The 20,395-nt window shown below is 49.4% G+C and overlaps 1 protein-coding gene across 1 annotated transcript in view; it reads right to left on the bottom strand.

Annotated features, from left to right (window-relative positions):
* The window catches only part of CCNJL (cyclin J like), a 49,913-nt gene continuing 29,518 nt past the window's right edge, over window positions 1-20,395 (bottom strand). The window contains exons 3-5 of the mRNA XM_060006822.1: window positions 5,809-6,111; window positions 3,841-4,000; window positions 1-2,332 (exon numbers count right to left, since the gene is read on the bottom strand). Of these exons, the coding sequence (XP_059862805.1) occupies window positions 1,909-2,332; window positions 3,841-4,000; window positions 5,809-6,111 (887 nt within the window). The 3' untranslated portion in view covers window positions 1-1,908. The remainder of the gene's footprint in view (window positions 2,333-3,840; window positions 4,001-5,808; window positions 6,112-20,395) is intronic.

Here is a 20,395-nt window from a genome sequence, read left to right as displayed (position 1 = left end):
TGTCCCAGGGAGGCCCAGCTCCAGCTCCGAGGGCAGGAGCCCGTCTTGCTGTCACCCAAGCCCACAACCTCTTGGCACCAGTGTGGGTGCCCATCCCCGGAGGCTGACGTGGGAGAGGGAGGGAGGGCTGGCTGAGAGAAGGCCAGGAAGAGAACCCAGAGAGGCCACGAGCAGGTGATGTGTTTATTGCGGGACCACTTTTTTTAGGGGCTGGGCTGGCTGTGAGGTTCTACTGGGGGGGTGACGACGACACGGATGGACGGACCCTCCCAAGCGCCCAGCCCCAGAAAAGACAAACACAATAACTTGGAATCCAAACCAGTTGCACATAAATAGAAGGAGGTTGGCAAAAGAAAAAGAGAAAACAACAAATGAATGTGCACTTTCCTATGCTAGTGTGACAAAGCGGCCCCGCACCGCCCACGTCCAGGCTCTTCTTTACTCAGCTTCCATGCTGAGGCTCCCATCTGCTCTGAAAACCACCTTCAGATCCGACTCCTGGCAGCCCCCCTGCCAGTCTCCTGGACTGGCAACCAAGTCAAGAAAACCAAGATGGGTTCTTCTCCAAAAAAAAAAAAAAACCAACCAAAAACCGCCTTCGTGGTTCTCTGCACCTCCCAGTCCTAGGGGGTGAATAATGGGACCTCTGACCCTAAGCCAACCAAAAAATAAAACACGCTGAGCACAAGCCGTGAGTCAGAATAAAAACATATTGCACATGCTTCCAAGAGTCTTCCTGAGAGCCCTCTCACTGCAGAGACCCAAATACTGGCTTCTGATCCATCCTGTCACTGGCTGTCAGTCGTGTAACAGACCCTGCACACCCCCAAATCCCCAAAGCCAGTTGGCATCAGGCATACAATCCCACATTATGAGCCTCTGCTCTGAGCCAAACTTGAGGTTGAGGCTGGGTTTAGCCTCAAGCAGGAGACGCATGCGGTGGAAGGACGTGAGTATTGCTGGGTTTAAATCTTTGTCTACTTTTCAACAAGCTTCCTCCTCTGGGTGGTTATCGAAGTTCTACAGGTGAACAGAGCATCCAAGACGTGGAATCTTCCAGAACCGAGAGCCTGGAAAGTGGTTCTCCCCAACTATATGCTTTTGCAAAGGGCGCTCTGTGGTTGACCACAGGGCTGCCCCAAGCCGGGTTAAAAACCTACAGCCCTTGCGTGGGACAGGCAGTGCGGCAATCACCATCATCTTTCTCCTAAGGACTTTTCAAGTATCACAAAATCCCTGATACAGCATGTAAACAAGACATCTTACTGAACAGAAAGCTAGGTCACTTCGGGAAGCAGCAGCATGTGAAATATCTAAAAGGCTGAAGAGGGTTTTAGGTTCCATAACAAAGCAACAAGACAGCTGCCCACTGTGCCTCGGAAGGCAGACAGACGCTCGGGCACGAACACACACACAGGCCCCTGTGGATGGAGCCAGGGAAAGAAAAGCACCCCAGATAGCATCTACCGGGGGTCTGGAGACACATCAGGCTGCCCCCTTTTCAGTGGTGTAGCTGCCATCGGCAAAGAATAAAGGAGTCTTTGATGCTAAAACCTGGACGTGCTCATGAACTGCTGGTCTGCATCCAGTCCCCAGTCTCCTGGCCTCTTCCCAGGTCTTTCTCGACCCGCTGGGCCCCTCTCCAGAGGCTGGCCACCGAGCCATCCCCTTGCATCCCAGCCACACGTGGAAGATGTTTTCCAGAGCAATGCTCTTGGGTGAGGTATGTCACTGCCTGTTTTGCCCCAGGTCAGTTTTATTTAAAACGAGCATGCACCCTCTCCGTTCAAGGGTCCTGAGGCTCTGCGGGGACAGCCTCCCAGGCGCCTCACTGGGCTGAGCTCCCTTCGTCAGCATCCTCTTCCTCTGCCCAGATCTCCAAGGCCTCCCTGCGTGGCTAAAGGTGCCCTATCTGTCGAAACAGCCCGCAGGGAACGCGTGGCTCCCGCTGAAGTAGCTGCTCCCGTAGGTGGCGGCGAGGCAGTGTCTGGGCTCAGCTGCAATAGCCATGTGCATGCTGAGGGACGTGGGCAGCGGCACGGGACACACGTCCAGGGGCTGGAGGGTGGGGTACAGGGCATGGAGGGATGAGCCGCTGCCCCCTGAGAGCAGGGTCCCCGAGTGGTGGGCCTGCAGCGAGTCCCGATAGGCCACGCACAGGTCCTGCACAGGGGTCTGGAACTGGGCCAGGGCCATCGCTGTCGGCTGGCCGAGGCCGGGGTAGGCGGGTGGCTGGAACAGCACCTGGGTGGGAGCTGGGGGTGTGCCGGGCACCATCGCCAGGGCCTGGCTCTTGACCGCGACGGCATCCTTGAGGATGTTGTCATAAGCTCTGAAAGGAAAGGACTTGGGTGAGACTTGGGAGGTCAGAGGCTCCAGCACCAGACACCTGCCTTGCTGAGGGGGATGCCAGGAGACCCATGTGCTGTGACTGCTGGGCCTCTCCCAGCCTGGGCTCACTGCCTGAAGCACCGCCTCAGCTGTTCTCTGACTAAACTCAGGCCTCAGATCTCAGCTTGGATCTGCTTCCTACAAAAACCCTCTTCTGACCCCTCAAGACTAGCCTAGCTGTCCCTGCAGCCCCTCTGCACTGCCCCACCTTGGCGGTCAACACCGCAGATGATAACTTCCGGTCACTACCTGGTCCCTCGTGCAGAGTTCGAGCTTCGACCCACCTGCTTTTGCTCATCGCTGCATCCCCACACTGGGCACAGCGCCTGCCCTGAGAGGGCAGAGCTCCCGGTGCTTAGGTGAGCACAACCTCCGCCTTCAAGGCACTTCCAGCCAGCTCCATCCCCGGCTAAGCTAGCAGATTTCAAGCAGGTTGCCCCCAGGGACCTAAGTGTCTCCATCTGAAAAGGGGGATGGAACAGGTCTTTTGCCATCTCAAAAAAAAAAAAAAAAAAGCTTCCCGTAGTAAATCTTTTTGGGAAAACAAATCAATTCGAGGCTTCGGTAAGAAAGGAACAAGTGGAAGCTGCAGCAGGTCTGAGCAGGGGGCTACCCCAGAGGGACAGCCTCGGGGAAGAGGCAGGGCTGGTGGCTCAGTATCCAGGGGCACCCATCCTCACTCAGGCTAGACCGTGTTCTCCAGCTTTGGGCACCCTCTAGAAGGCAAAGACTCTAAAATAAGGGCTAGGGAGCAGGACTGATTCCAGAGGAATGGGACAAAGGCAGTTGCACCAGGAGGCTGAGAGGTGGCTCTTCAGGGGCTGGCCCCGTGGTCAGCGGGGCCAGCATCCAGGAGATGCCACCAGCCGTTGGGTGGAAGAGAGACCAGGTGCAGCCAGGCGAGGGCTTTCTGTCCTCTCTCCCCTCCTGCCTCCTCCCTACTGAGCTCTTTTGCTTCCGATATCAGTTTCAGGGTGTTCTGTCTATGATGCCTTTAAGCATCCTCTCTGAAACACTGAACACTTCCTCCCCAAGATCCCCAAGGACCCTTGCAAGGAGGCTGTGGCCTCTTACGTGAAGCCACTCTGGGCTTAGCTGGCTAAGAGTCAGCTTTGTGGCCATGTCTGAGAAAAGCAGCTCATGATGAGAGTGTCTCAATATAATCACCCAGAAGACTGATACACTGGGTCAAAGAGCCCAAGACACTCAGAAAGATGTGCACAGAGCCCTTCTGCTGCTGCACTCTTGACCTACAAATTGCAAACCCAAAGCTACTCAAAATAGGAAGGACCAACTCCCCGAATCCCAATTCTTTCACGAGTCACCACGGCCCACTTTCCGTGAACAATCAGCCCACCATAAGCCTCCAGGAAATTGCCTGAAGTGGGTCTTATGAGCAACTGGAACTTCGGTATTTCCGAAACACAAAGGATCAGGAGGGGAACTTACACCAGCAGGATTTCGATGCATGTGCTGAGATGTTCCAGGGAGTAGTTTGAGATCCTCTGCAGGTCTCTGGTCCAGTAGGGAGAGAGCTGAAGGCAAATCCTAGAGGCCCCGACGCAGGCTGCGGCCACCACAGAAGGCTGGAATTTGTAGAAAATATGATCTGAAAGAGAATCACATAGAAAGAGTCAGCATCAGAAAGCCTGGTCCTGGAGTCCTGCCTTGTGCTCCCTGGCAGACAAATGATTAGGTCCAAGGTTGTTCACTGCTCCCGCAAACACACACACACACACACAAACACACACACAATGAAAAATTAAAACAGCATGAATTTCCATTCTTGAATCTTAAAACACCTTGGCTCTCTCGGTCTGGGATTTCTTATGTCAGCCTAGAGCAGCAGTTTTCAAAATACCATCCCTGGCTTCTAGGGGCTGCAGTGGGCTTGCTGATGGGCTACAAGCAGAACTGCCAAACACCTGTTCCTTCCTTTGGCTGTTAGGGGTGACCGACACACTGTTTCAAAGGCTTCTTTTTGAGGTTATGACTGAAGGCTACTTAGTAACAAAGCCTGGCCCTCAGTAGGCACTCACTAACAATCTGTTGAAAGAACTAAAGAATGAATGAATGCCTGTAAGTGTTTGATATTCTTAACTAAAATTGGAACTTGACTTATGGTTACTGGGGAATCCTCCCCCCCACCACCCCAGCTTTACTGATGTATAATTGACAAATAAAACCTGTACATATTTACAGTGTACAGCGTGATGTTTTGGTACATGTACACACTGGAAAATGATCTGAGAAATCTTAATGTCCTACTTTGATATCTGGCAACATGGCAAAGCTGGGACTACTTATGTGCAAAGGCAAACCATTGAAATTCCCACAATTCTCATGAAGAACAGTCAGTTATCAGCGCATTATTATGCTGTCTTAAACTGTTTATGACTTTCAATGATTTCAACATTTGCCTGTTAAAGTATGAATTAGGCAGGGTGGTATGGTTACAGACACAGAGTCAGACTCCCCAGGTTCAAATTCCAGCAACGGCCTTGGGTAAGTTACTTCACGTCTTGAGTAACAACTAAGGAAACTGATTCGTAAAATGAGAATAGCACAAATGAGTTTCATGTGAAGTCGTTGTGAGGTTCAAATGAGACAATGCATGCAGAGAACTAAAATAAGGTGCCTGGTACATAGTAAGTGCTCATTTAATGCTTGATATCACAATTGTTGATGTTGTTACTGATATTATTGATATTTGGTTTGCAGTGGGTTATCAGGTGGTTGTATCAACAGTATTTCTGACCTAGTGTTGTACTTAATACCTAGATCTTTAGATACTTCAAATAAAAGTCCCCAAACAGGGCAAAAGTTTATTGCTAAAGCAGATGTAAACATAATCCTCTCTCCCACCCTACCTGTATAATGATAGCTCTTCCAGAGTGACCTACTTGTGGATTTGCATTGTGTTCCAGATTAGTGTATAAAAAACTACCAGGGCTTCCCTGGTGGCGCAGTGGTTGAGAGTCCGCCTGCCAATGCAGGGGACACGGGTTCGTGCCCCGGTCCGGGAAGATCCCACATGCCGCGGAGCGACTGGGCCTGTGAGCCATGGTCGCTGAGCCTGCGCGTCCGGAGCCTGTGCTCCGCAACGGGAGAGGCCACAACAGTGAGAGGCCCGCATACCGCTAAAAAAAAAACAAAACAAAAACTACCAGGTGATCAGTAAATAGGCTACCAGCTGCCTGCATACAAGCTGCTACTTCTCTTTTACACGTTACTGCTAACACATGGTTGAATCGTCGCTCCTTCCCTGCTGATCCCTGCCAAGTGGAGTGATCTGGTGATTTGGGTGGATGGTCCCCCTTCAGCAAGGACTCCCTGGGGCAGGTCTCTCAGGGCCCCTGACCCCGGCCCCCATGTGTGTGGGGGGGAAGGGCGGACAGGCCCTGACATCAGCCCCACCTTGCAGGGTGACCTCTAGGAAGTAGTGGGCATACTCCTTGAGGCACTCTTTGGTCTTGCGGGGGCAGGTGGTGGGCCAGCTGTGGCAGTGGTGGTCCTTCTGGCTGACGGAGGCCAGGAGGTAGTAGTCGAGGAAGTGGGCGGGCGTGGGCAGGCAGAGGTTCCAGCCGAAGGCCTCCAGCAGCAGCAGCTCTGTGCTCAACAGCTCCTTCTTGGTAAGGGAGAAGTTCTGGCTGCTCAGGATCCTCGTGCTGTTTATCTGTTCCAGCTTGGGGACGTGGTCTTCCCTATCCTCGAACTTACCTGAGGGAGAAGCAGAGGTTACTGGGACTTTTACAACACTTGCTGTAAAAGCCCACCTTAAAGTACCTGGACGGTGCTGGCAGGGAGAAGAGCAAGCCCAAAGGCACACATTCCAGATCTGTCACACCTGGGCTCGAATCCCCAGGCCATCACTTCCAGCTGTGCTGTGTGGTCATGGAAAGGTGTCTCACCCTCTCTGTGCCTCAGTTCTCTCACATGTAAAATGGAACTTATACATCCTAAAGATTTTGTCAGATTCAATGGGAAACCTCACACCAAATGTTCAGACCAGCAATGAGGATCCCAGAAGGTGATCGACAGCAGTTAGCAACAGCAGCAAGGGCCTGGGGAGTAAGGTGGCCCTCCCATCTGGTCCTCACTAATTCAGCCTCAGGACTGGTCAGGGGGCCATTGTCACGGTGACCTTGCAAATCTGGTCCTGTCCCTCCAGACGTGGAAAAGCCCTTCAGTGGCTCCCCAGTATCTTCAATACTGAGTTTAAACTCTGTCAATGGGTTCTTTAGTTTGGATTCCCCCAGACACAGTTTGCTTGGGATGTGAGCCTAGGAAAGATCTGTAAGTAGGAAAAGACAGGAAAGGGACAAAAGCCAAAAGGGCACTTGATCTTGAAGAGGTTTCTGCACCCCTATGCTCACTGCAGCATTATTCACAACAGCCAAGACAACCTAAGTGTCCCCTTTCAGATGAATGGATAAAGAAAATATGGTATTTATATACAATGGGATATTATTCAGCCATAAAAAGAAGGAAATCCTGCCATTTGGGACAACATGGATGGACCTTGAGGGCATTATGTTAAGTGAATAATGAGAGAGTCAAAGAAAGACAAATACTGTTATGATATCTCTTACATGTGGAATCTTAAAAAAACAAACTCAGATACAGAGAGCAGACTGGTGGTTGCCGGAGGGGGTGGGGGATGTGAAGATAGTCAGAAAGGACAAATGTCCAGTTATAAATTAGTCCTGGGGATGCAACGTCGGGCATACTGACTACACTTAACCGTATTGCATATTTGAAAGTTCCTAAAAGAGTAGATCTGAAAAGTTCTCATTGCAAGAAAAAAAAGTCTAACTATGTGAGATTATGGATGTTAACTTACGGTGGTGATCATTTCACAATATATGCATATATCAAACCACTGTACACCTTAAACTAATGCAGTCTGCCAACTGTATCTCAATAAAACTGGAAAACAAAAAAAGTGGCGTCATGTAACTTCCAAAGCGAGGCTTTAAGAGGTCTTGCATCTTCTGCCTTTGCCCCGCCTGGAGTGCCATTCCCAGACCTCTGTGCAAGGAATCAAGTCTAGCCTGTTGGAGGTGAAGAGGCCACAAGGAGGAGAACCAAGATGCCCAGGCAACAGCCCAGCCAGCACCGACTCTCACACACGTGAATGAGGCCACCCTGGACCTTCCAGGCCAGCGGATCCTCCAGCAACTGTATGAAGGAGTCCAGGTAATACCAGCACAGGAACCACCAAGCGACCCACATCGTTGTTGTTTTAAATCACTTAGTTTTGGGGTGACTTGCTTTGCAGGAACAGACAACTGGAATACATTCATATCAATGCACAGTGGCAAAAAGATGCGAAACCCCGCAGACAGACATGTCACACAGCTCGGGAAGTACTGAAGGAACAATGACCTCATACTGGAAGGTCCTGGAAATAATCTGCAGGAAATAAATCCGCGTGACGCTAGATACAAACAAACAGAAATAAAACACAAGCCTGGGGTTATCCCACTCAAGGGTCAAGGAACCGAGGACTTCCACAGCAACGTCCCCCTGGCAGTCAGCAGTTGTGGAAGGCCCTAGTGGCAGCCTCTGCTGTGGAGGGCTCTGCAGGCAGGGGGCGTGCAGCCACCACACCCTCACTCGGGGGAACCACGCACACCTGGCTGTAGCCTCGGCCACGGAAGTTCTCTGCAGGCACGGCGCCCTCCTTGCCTACGAGCCTTTGTCCGCACAGCCCCTCTGCGCAGAGCACCCTTCCCCATCCCCTCTTCACTCCGCCAAGCTCACCCCGTCCTTCACCTCAAAGCCACTGCCCCCTGGAAACCTTCCCTGACCATGGTCCCCACGTGCTGCCCGATGCCCACATCGGATGGTGGTGGCCTCGGTCTAGTCACCTTGGCCTCCAAGCCTAACCTCACTGGCTGCAGAACAGCTGCGGGAGCAGGTGTCGGAAGAGGCAGTGGGCGACCAAGTTACGCTCCGAGCACACATCTGTGCCGATGAAGGGAACAGCCAACAAATCATCCACACACCTGTGCTCAACTGCCAGCGCCCCCTGACCCAGTTCTCAGCAGACGCTCAGGCTCGCTGAGAGATAAGGAAGTAACCACTTCAGGCAGGCGGCCCTACAGCAGATACAACACATTCCTCACGAAGGCCTCAAAAGACATCACTGAGAAATGAAACACTGACTCTGGGAAGCCTGCATCCTTCTTCTCAGGGAGCCAGGCAACAGCCCACTGGGTGGGCAGAGATGGTGACGTGAAGCTCTAGTGCTTGCCACGGAGGAGCAGAGACGATGCTGACCGGTCCCGAAGCGGCTTACAGCAAAGCAACCCAGACTCATCTTCCAGAGCTCCATCCACGGCCCCGCCGGCGGAGCACACACCTTATTCCCTTGCCTTGTACCAGGGCAACTCAGGCAGGAAAAGGTGAGGACAGTGCTGCCCCTTGCCCAAGGGGAAGAGGCTCTTGAACGCTGAAATCCTGGGTAGGGGGGACCCTGCTGACCAGGCCTTGCTGCCTTCCACAGCCTCAGGGCCCCTCGCCCTCCCCAAGCACTGGATCCAGCCACACTTGGAATCTGGCCCCTCCTCCAGCGGGCATGCTCATCCCCTCACCCCCTTATCATGTGTCCTCCAGAGCTCAGTTCAGAGGCCGCCCGGTGTCATCAACGCACTTCTCACACTCGGATTGTTTCATCTCAAATAGTAGTAGCAGTGGCCAGCACCTGACCATTAATAGGTCATTAACAAGCGTGAGCCCCAGAAGGATAGGAACCATGTCCCACGTATTCGAAGGTGTGCCCCGAGGTGCCAGCACAGTCCCCGGCACACAGTAGATGCCCAATGCCTATTTGTTGAGAGAATGAATGGTTCTCTCTGGATAGCTGAATTGTAGGCCGTTTGAATTGTTCTCCGATGCTCTCTGATTATCTGTATCTGCTATTTTTTTCTCCAACAATTCACTTATTCTTTATGCAAATTAAAGAGAAAGAAAATAATATTTTTCTTGCAAAATTGTCAAGGTTTCCCTGAACCTTGGGCTGACCTGAGCCAAGGCTGTTCGCAGGCACTCGATAGCTAGAGCTCTTTTCTTCCCAGAGCAGAGGGTGGCACGGTGAAGGTCACCGCTCTGGCAGAAACCTTTGCATCTGGTACCTTTAAAATGGAGAGATCTGGTGTCAGCACCTTAACCAAGCGAGCAAATGCAGCATCTCTATTGCATCGTGCCAGCGGTGGCACCAAGACCCTTCCACGGTCTTGCCGGCAGCCAGCAATCTATTCCGATGGCAGATGTGCTCAATCAGATTAATTTCTCCCTGCCCTCAGTGCTTTTCAAACCTTTCAGAGTTCTGCCTTTTCCGCAGCCACCAGGCCCAAAAGGGATCACCCTCAAATGGAAGGGGCCGTGGATTACTGAGGAATCTGATTCATGTGCTCTCTCTGCTCCCCACACTAGGGAGGCTACATGGCGACCCACCGCACTGCAGAGCAGGGCGGAGCTGGATCTGAATCCTCGACAAGTTGACCCTGGACCTAAAAGCACTAAACTCCACAGGCTGTTCATTTCTTCTCTAGGAATCCGCCCCAACAGAGAAAGCATACCTATGCAGGATGCAAAGTGCTGTAAGAAGTACCCAGCACACAGAAATGGACAGAGCTCCCATGCTGGGGCTGGGCACCAGGCTTTGTGCTGGACACACAACAGATCCTCCCAGGTAGGTTCTGTTCGGAGCCCCAGAGGCTCAGAGAAAAAGCTCACGCAAGCACTCAGCTCCACACCTAGGAGTGACCTTACAGCCCCTGCTCTTAGCGAACAACACATTTCACAGCCAGCAAAGATTTTATGAGTTTCCTGGTGTTGCACGTGCCCGGCAGACGTTTCCTCCCCTCCTCCCATGACCGTGAGCCGGGCAGCCCTTTGTCCCCAGCCCGCCACCACCGAGCACCGCCACTCAGCTGCTTGCTCCCTATTGACAAATGGCACAGACAGCAGATGCCTGGGAGTCTTTAGGCAGGTCCCCCAGGAGGGGTGGGGTACATTAGTCCGAGTCTTTGCAAGTCAGACAAGAGCCACAGACTGTCTTCAACTTGTTTGATGTACTTTTTATTTGGAAAAGTTTCAAATCCACAGGAAAGAAGAAAGAACTGAACAATGAACCCCGATGACCCTTCCCCAGATTCACCAACAGCTGACACGGAGCCACACAATTGCCGTGTGTGTGTGTGTGTGTGTGTGTGTGTGTGTGTGTGTGTGGTATATAAATATCGGTTTTACTGGACCATTTTTTAATTAAGTTGCAGGCATGACATGCCACCCCTGGATATTTCAGCATCCATCCCTGAGGTCATTTTCCTACCTAATCATAATGTTACTAGCAATTGCAAGAACATCTGCATTAATGTAGTTAACATTTTCTAACATTCAATCCATATTTGACTTTCCCCAAGGGTCCCAAAAATGCCTTTATAACCTTTGTTTTTTTGATCCAGATCCAAAAGGCTACACATGGTGTCTGTTACATCCCGTTGGTCCCATTCTTTGTTTGTTTTTCATGACATGGACTCTTTGGATGAATCCAGGCCAGTTGTACAATGTCCCATATTCTGGATTCCCTGATTGTTTCCTCATGATCAAACGGTTTGAGCAAGAAAACTACAGAGGTGACGTTTTGTCCCTCTTAACAGATCACATCAGGAATTATACAACATCAGTTTGTCCCAGCAACAGCGATGCTACATTTGATCGCTTGGTTAAGGTGCTGACATCAGATCTCTCCATTTTAAAGGTACCATTCTCCTGTGAAATTAATAAGTCATCTGTGAGGTGACACTTCAAGAATAAGTGAATATCCTGTTTCCCAACAGCTTTTAACTCAATGGTTTCGCATCCATGGAGGAGCCTTTCCTGAATAAATTATTACATTGGGGTTGAAAAAAAGAATTTTTAACAATTCTACCATTTCATCTACATTTTTCTTTTTGGATATTCACACTGTCCCAAATTTGAACAGTGGGAGCACTGTCAACATACTAAGGTTAAGAAAAAAAATCCTAAGCCTGTCAGAGCACTCACCCTGAATCTGGGAGGCCAGCCACACGCACATGAGCCCCTAGTGTTGGTGGCAGTGGTGAAACATACAAACAACACCTCTGAGGATGCCCTGCACACCAGCTGACGGATTGCTCCCACACTCCCAGGGGCTGGTGCAAAGACAGCCTGAGCCACACTTGGCAGGTCACAGAGTTAGTTAGTGGACTGATGACCGTGAGGCCACCAAGTGACCTAAACTCTTAACCACAGACTAGGCCACAGTGGCCAGACACTGTAAGCCAGCAAGCCTCAGGAGTGACACTCACACACTGGCTTTTTTTTCTCTCTCTCTTTTTTTAAATGGCATTTAAAGAAATTATAGTAAAAGGCACATAACAGAAAATGTACCATTTTAACCGTTTTTAACTGTACTGTTCAGTAGCATCAAGTACCTTCACACTGCTGTGTAACCCATCTCCAGAACTCTTTTCATCTTGCAAAACTGAAACTCTATACCCATTAAACAACTCCCTGTTTCCCTCCACCAACCCGATAACCACCTTTCTACTTTCTGTCTCTATGAATTGACTAAAGACTGGCTCTTTCTTCTTCTACCTACTGTCCTGACAATCAAGCCTTAAAACAGACCAAACAGATTCCTGACTTTTCTGAAGTAGGGTCAGGAGAAGCAGTATTTTCAATTGCTTAAAAAACAAAACAAAAACCAAACTCTTTATTTTGGAAAAATTTTTAAATACCAAAAAAGTAGAGAAAATGTTACAGTGAAGCCCCATGAATGCGTTATGCAACTCTAACACTCATCCACATTTACACTGACTTTAGAAAAATTCTTAAATAAAAACAAAAACAGCACAGAATGGGAGTCTACAAAAAGCCAGTGTTGCCCGTTTCTCAAGCCCAGGCCCAGCACTGCCCACTCTCTAGACAGGTCCCAGTTAATCCCCCCAACAGTCCTTCATGCCTGGCAAGATGCCCATTTATAGACTCATTCAGGATTACCTGCTGCCCATTCAGGAGGTAAACCTAGGCTCAGACATGAGGCCAAAGTTCCCCGGCTAAAGAGAACCAGGTTTTAATGCAATAGCTATTAAAACTATTCTTCTTTGCTAAAGAAGTACAATGCCTTTAAAAAGAGTCAAAGCTGCTCTTTCTGAAGAAAGCCCTCTCTCCTATTTGAAGCCCTCCCCCCGCCCTTCATCTGAGAAAGAGAAACAAAATTTGATGAGGAATTGAGACCCCATGGCTACCCTCCCCCTTCCTGCAACTCCCTGCCCTACTCTGTATGCTGCTGATGATAAAGGGAAGGGAGGGAGGCAGGTCAGAGGGTAAAGAGCCACCCCAGTGGCTGCCTGGCCCTCCAGGTGGACCTGACATCTTCTGAGCTGACTGTAGAAAAGAGATGGGCGGTAGAGGAGCTGAGGACACAAGAGGAAAGAGAAAGCCCTGGTGGAAAGGGCTTTTCACCAGTACTTGGGAGAGAAAGCACTGGGCCCTTTAGTCCCCAGGCTGGGCCAGGCTGAGTGGAGACCTTTCTGATACTAATTCTTCCTTCTTCAGATCCTTCCTTCATGGAAGGGGAGAGCAGTGGCCATTAGGTGGGGCAGAACCGGCCAGCTTTATTTACAGCTGGAGCCCGTGCTCCATAACAAGAGAAGCCACCGCAATGAGAAGCCCGCGCACTGCAACAAAGAGTAGCACCCGCTCACTGCAACTAGAGAAAAGCCCGCGCACAGCAATGAAGACCCAATGCAGCCAAAATTAAATAAATTTATAAAAATAAATAAATAAACAAAAGAAAGTGATCTGCTGTGGGACAAATGCTGCTGTTGTGTAGCAGCTGAGAGCAAGGACTCGGGAGGCAGGGTTGGGGGGCGGTGATGGCCACCTGGGTCCCCATCCTAGCTGTGTGCTCATGGGAAAGTTACCCGACTACTGGGCCTCAGTTGCATCCTCTGTCAACTGAGGAAAATAACAGTGCCTACTTCACAGGATTGTTCTGAGGATTAAATGAGCAAACCCACACAAAGAATTCAAAACACTGCCTGGCATAGAAACAATAAATATTAACCGTTCCATGATCACTGAGGCCAGGATCTGCCCTCCACCCGCAAATTCTGATTATAGAAAAAAATGCAGTGAGTTTGCAAGTAGTTTTTTATTTTATTCTTTATATTTTTTTCTATTTTCTAATTTTCTACAAGGAACAAACACCACTCTCCTGCTGAGGAAAAGCAGTTTCAACTTCTCAGAAGACGGGCCCCTAGAAGCCAGAACCAGCAAAGTAACTGCCAGAGAAGGTTCCTGAATGTGGATCTGCCCTAGTCCAGGACTAGGACACAGGGAAAGGCAAGGCATGCTCCTTGAAGACCAATTGAAAATCCACTCCTAACATGAAAATAATCTCATCTCACCACCCAGAGAGGGGACAGGCTGGCATATTTCCTTTGGGCCTGGAAGGGGCTTTTGTTTTTGTTTAGAGGACAGTGATCTTTATTTTAATTTTTAAAAAATAAATTTATTTTATTTATTTATTTTACTTATTTATTTTTGGCTGTGTTGGGTCTCCGTTGCTGCACACAGGTTTTCTCTAGCTGCGGCAAGCGGGGGCTACTCGTTGCGGTGCACAGGCTTCTCATTGCGGTGGCTTCTCTTGTTGCGGAGCATGGGCTCTAGGCGCGTGGGCTTCAGTAGTTGTGGCTCGCGGGCTCTAGAGCGCAGGCTCAGTAGTTGTGGCTCATGGGCTTAGTTGCTCCACGGCATGTGGGGGTCTTCCCAGACCAGGGCTCGAACCCGTGTCCCCTACATTAGCAGGCAGACTCTTAACCACTGCACCACCATATAGTTGATTTACAATGTTGTATTAGTTTCAGGTGTACAGCAAAGTGAATCAGTTATACATATACACATATCCACTCTTCTTTTTTTTTAAGATTCTTTTCCTATATAGGCCATTACAGAGTATTGAGTGGAGTTCCCTGTGCTCTACAGCAGGTTCTTATTAGTCATCTATTTGGAAGGGGTTTTAAAACCAACTGAAAGGTGCCTTGCTGGTACGATCGAGACCAATGCTGACCAGGCGGTGGGTGTCCCGTGGAGGGCAGGGTGCTGTGACCAGGGGAGTGAACACCCACCATGTGGAGCCCGAGTCTCCTAGGCAAGGCAAGGAGGGGCTCTAATCTGGAAGACAGTCTCTGGGTGTGGGGAACGGATGCCTAATGAAGGACTCTGAGCTCTGCCCTCTCAGACTTCAGCACCAGCAGGAGAATGCGTATAATGCAATTCTGGCCATAAGAGCGGAGAAGGTACTACAAGACACAAGTATTCACTACAGAGAGGGTTCAAGGCTACTGCAAATAAAAAGAAAATAAAGATGAATGCCTAGTTCCCAGCAGCCAAACTGCAGACAGCGTGAGGAGTGGACAGGCTGCCCAACGTCAATGTCCGGGTCTTTGTGTGAGCCGGGCTGTTCTCCTAACAGTAAGGACACTTGGATTTTCTCAAAAGGGCAACTGGCTTGTTCCAGGCAGGTGCCCAGAGACCTGCTGGTCATGCTTGGCTTGAAGTCTGCTTCTTTAGGACGGGGACTTGATCTACTTTGTACATTACAGTCTCCCAGGCTCAGCGCATAGTAAGTACATGTGTGTGGAATGAACCATCGTCAACGAAAGGGCCTGTAGGCACCCCTACTGTTTACCCCCATCTCCCCGGGGCTGAACACAGAGTCTGCCATATCGCAGAGGTGGAATAAATGTTTTTTGACTGGTTTACCCATGCAGGGGTCAAGGGCTCCTGAACACTGCATGATTAATGAACCCATGCAGCTCAAGATTCCCCCTCCTCTCAAAAAACCCCAGGCCTTGGCCAAACAGGTCTGGGCACTAGAATTGCTAAGGCAAATGGTGTGATTTCTGAATTTCCAGCCCAGCCAGCTATCCAACCGGCACGTCACACAAAATCCCTCCCCCCAAATAGTTCTAAGCCTGCCAGTCTGCAGAGATGGGAACAGGAAATGGAAAATCACCGTGTCCTCGCTCACTGTGCCGTTACACTGGAGCCCCGAGCCCGGATCTGCTCAGCGTGGCCCTCACGTGACAGACCACTGTTTTCAGTCCGCCCATGCTGTGTGGCCACTGCCAAAATGTCACCGATTAGAAGATGTACCACTGATGTTGCAGCAGCTTTTTGGAGGAAATAATAAACTATGGTCATATGAAGCGCACACATCAAAGGTAAGACCTATTCTGGTTTCTGAAATGTGAAACCATGGCAGGGAGGAAACTGAGTGCTGGCCACTCTTGCATGAGAGGCAGGGAGTGTTAAATTATTTTCTGCACGGGGGCTGCCACATTTCCTCACAGATTTGGGTTTAATCCTATAAATAAATCTTAGGCTTTGTCTGAAGTACACCCCTGAACAAGGCCACCTGGAAAAATTGCTCCCTTTGCATCTGCTGCCTACAGTTAGTGCCCCAGAGGGGTCCCAAGCATTCCTAGCTTTGGGGGGAGCTGGGGTGCCTTCCTTCATCCTTGTGCAGAAGGGAAATCCAGGAGGGATTAGGACTGCTTCCCCCCACTTTGCTGTCAAAGAAGCTGCTTCTCAGTCATCAAAGCAGGGGGAGGGGAGGGGAGCGGAGGGGAGGGATGCAGGGATGAGAGAGGGGGAGTGAGGCACTTTCCTAGGAGAAAGACAGGCCTCTCCTAGAATCTCCCGAGACCCAGAGGCAGTGCCTTTTTTGGTACCTGCCCTAAGAAATGAGGCTACTGATTTCTGGCTTAAGAAGCCTTAAAAGCAGTTGGTCTGGGAACTCATTTCTCACCTGGACACCCTGGACAGGACAAGGCAGAAAGGCAGGATGCAAATGTACTCTCTGCTGGGAGCATAGACAGAAGCTCAAAGTGGATGAGGGGCCAGGATGAGGGAGAGACAACGCTCCTCTTCTGATGGTGTGTTGCTCTCGTGGAGAAGCACGTGCTTCCAAAGGCTCCCACACATTAAGTTCAATTTAAGAAAAAAGGGATCTGCTCAGCTGTTGGTCAAAACCTCTGCAAGGCAATTCAGTGCTACCCACCAAAACCTTAAATGCACACACCTCTGACCAAAGCAATCCCACAGACATACCTCAGTGTGCAAAGATGCAGAGGAAAGGACAGCTGTTGTCATATTGTTTAAAGCGGTAAAAAAAAAAAAAAAGAAAGAAAAAGATGGCAATGCAAATATCCATCGACAGGGAATCATTCTATAAATGTCAGTGTTTATAATATGGAGAACTCTGCAGTCAGTAAAAAGAGTAAGGTAAATCCATACAGATGGGAAAGATGTTCCCTAAGGTACCATGAAGAAAACACCTTTGGTATTAATCCACTTGTGCAAATGTAATGGATTCTGATTATTCACTGTGCACACTGATCTGGTGAATACAGAACCACACTCCTAGAGGAAGATACAGGGTTAGGTTCCTTTAAGCCTCTGATCACACCCGATCAACACATAACCTTTTTTGTGTATTTCTGTTTACTGTACTGTTGACTCATGATCACTGAACTCACAGCCAACAGCACTTACACCTTATACCTGAGCAAAGCTTACCTAACACACACATTTTCTCCTAAGGTACACACACCACAGCCTTCCCAAATGTAGGAACACGACACCGCAATTCAGCACGATGGTTAGGGCCCGTGTTACACAGCAAAAACACCAACAAGCAGAAAAATGAGAAAACATGGCACTAAACAGCAAAAAAAGGACACCTGTTATTAGTATGAGAGCTGAGAAGGCACAGCGCTGCCTTGTTCAACCTCAGCTGGGAACACGCACGCCAGGCGATTCACATCTTCTGCTGCTCAGCACGTGTCCACGAATGACCCGAAAAGTTCCGGGAGTATTGATTTTGGGGTTACAAATAAATTTTAGTGAGTAGGCAAATTCACAAGTATGGAATCTTGGACTCATGAGGGCTAACTGTATGTTTGTACATGCACAGAACATTTCTAGAAAATACACTCGATCCATTTTGGAAAAAGATGTAAGGAACTGTTGCCAGAAGTTATCTCTGGAGAATGAGATGGGTAACAGATTTTTTATTTTATTCTTTGAATCTCATTTACAAGTGAGCACACCATTTCTAATTTTAAAACTCTACAGGAGGGAGATGGGCCTTTCTGCAGGTAAGCACAGCAGAGCATGACAGACTCACGCCAGGCTACGGGACCCTGCCCTGCAGGAGGACCTATGTGTAGAGAGGGGTCCTTCCCTTGCAGAGGCCTTGGGACCACCCTCCTGCTTGATGTTTCCCACTCCTGGGGAGGAGGATGAGGGCTGAGATGAAGGCCAGCATTGGACTCAGGCTCACCTACAAAAATATGGAAGTCAGAACTTTATCCCAAGAAACAGATGGACTTGTCCCCCATGAGCTTTCACAGCTTTTCACAAGCCAGAAGCCAGGAGCAGGACAGGGCTCACCAACAACTCAGCACTAAGAAACCTTGTTTAGGGGCTTCCCTGGTGGCGCAGTGGTTGAGAGTCCGCCTGCCGATGCAGGGGACACAGGTTCGTGCTCCGGTCCAGGAAGATCCCACATCCCACATGCCGCAGAGCGGCTGGGGCCGTGAGCCATGCCGCTGAGCCTGCGCATACGGAGCCTGTGCTCCGCAACAGGAGAGGCCACAACAGTGAGAGGCCTGTGTACCGGGGGAAAAAAAAGGAAAGAAAAAGAAACCTTGTTTTCCCAGGGAGTGGGGTGGGGGTCTGGAAGTCACAATGAAAGAAAACAGAAGTCTGTAAAGAGAAAGTATGACGGAACTGGGATTAGAAAGGAAAAAAAAAGAATAGAAAAAGGAGGAAGGTAGGGAATCTGGCAATTTTGTTTAAGGGCAGTTTTGGGGGGTTTTTTTGGCCACACCACGTGGCATGTGGGATCTTAGTTCCCCGACCAGGGATCGAACCCGTGCCCCCTGCAATGGAAGCGAGGAGTCTTAACCACCAGACCACCAGGTTAGTCCCTTTACGGGCGGTTTATACGGCTGTTAATCTATGATTCATTCCCTCCTCTCACCCCCGGAAATGAAAATAGGTTTGTTTTCCCAATTCTGAAAATACATAAGTACATCTAGAACTGGAAGGATACACCCCAAATTTTGGGAATGGGACTATGGATTTGGGGGGAAACAATTTTTTTACACTAAGTCCTTCTGTATCTTTTCTATGTTTCTAACAACAAAAATGTATCTCATACTTTTTGTATCATCACATTTAAGGCCGTGCTACCGTAGCAATACCACCAAGCATGCCTCTTGTCTTTCTGGTTTTCTTTCCCTCCCTCTCTCCTTCCTCAGGCTGGTCCATGCCCTGAAGCTAAGAACTCAGCACCCAGTCATCTCTGAGCAGTGACAACCAGGCAAAAGTAAAACTCCAAGTTTCCTTAAAAAGTTCAACATAGAATGACCGTATGTGACCAGCAATTCCACTCCTGGGTTGCTGCGCAAAAGAATTGAAAATAGATGTTCAAACAAACTGGTGCCCGAGTATTCACAGCAGCACGAATGCTAACAGCCAAAACGTGAAAACCACCCAAATGTCCATCCACAGATGAATGGATAAAAACAAATGTGGTCTATCCATACAACAGAGATTATCTAGCCATAACAAGGAATGAAATACTGTACATGCTACAACACGGATGAACCCTAAAAACAGAAAGTGAAAGAAACCAGACATAAAAGGTCACATGTTGTATGACGCCTTTTCATATGAAATACCCATAATAGTCAACTCTATACAGACACAGAACAGACTGGTGGTTGCCAGGGGCCAGGGGTGGGAAGGAATGGGGAGTTACTGCCTAATGGATACATGGGCTCCTTTTGGGGTGATGAACATGTTCTGGATCTAGAGAGAGGTGATGTCTGCACAACAGCGTTAATGTACTGTCACGGAACTATATACTTGACAGTGGTTAAAATGCTAGAGTCTATGTTGTGATATGACTTCTACCTCAATTAAAAAAAAATAAAGCAAAGTTCCAAACTGTGTGACCTTGGGCCTCTCTGAGCCTACAGAATGATCAGATGACAGCACAATCACACAGGCTGGTTGTGAGGCTTCCAAGCGATGTGTGTGTAAAGTGCTTGGCACGGTGCTGGGCGCGTAGAAGGGGACCAGTGAGCAATGAAGCTGCCCCCGCCGGGACGACGATTATTACGTGGCACTGTGAAAGCCAACTCACCTGCAAGTGGTGGGGTTTCTGTGTTGTCAAATTGTCCTTTTAGTTAAACACCAACAAGCAGAAGACAGTTGGGGAGGGGTGCTGTGTGAGATGAAAGACTAAAGAAGAGAGTGGCTCTTCTCTATTTATGGTATATTTATATCTAGATTATATTTATACTAGAATTCTCTCCTGTGTCAAGGTAGGAAATGCAGTTAACTTGGTCCTAGAAAGGCAAAGGGTGGCTTTGTCAGTGGTCCCCCAAGGAACAACCCACAAGCTGTTGCTTTTCTGCCCCCTTCCACAGGCTTGGAGACATGCGTCCTTGACTGCCTCCTGTTTTATGGGGGCAGAAGGGGCTATGTGTAGGTGAGAGGGCTCCACCTATGCAAAGGCCCTTACCTGGAAGCAGCTTTAAAAATCTAAGAATGGACAGATGGGGGCAAGAAGGACTATCCCCCTTCTTATCTGGGAATTAATTATTTGCAACAAAATTAGCAGAACTCAGAACTTCCTGAGGCAAGGTGAACCCCCTTGTGGCTGACAGTCGGCCTGGGAAGAGGGGAGGGAGGAATGAATAGGATTTCAGGCTGTCATGGAAACTTTTCTTTCCTGGGGCCTCTGAGCATATGGCAGGTGTCCTGAAAAATCCGTTCCTGCTGCCCAAGGCTGGCTGCTGTCCTCAGACATGTGGGTGAGGGCCTCTGCCTCTCCCTCTGAAAGGCCCCCTCCCTCTGCCACGGCAGCAGGCACAAAGGAGTCCCC

The sequence above is a fragment of the Delphinus delphis genome, chromosome 3 (genome assembly GCF_949987515.2).
Source record: "Delphinus delphis chromosome 3, mDelDel1.2, whole genome shotgun sequence".
NCBI lineage: Eukaryota > Metazoa > Chordata > Mammalia > Artiodactyla > Delphinidae > Delphinus > Delphinus delphis.
Note: the sequence above shows the minus strand (reverse complement) of the source record. Positions and strands in the feature narration are given on the sequence as shown.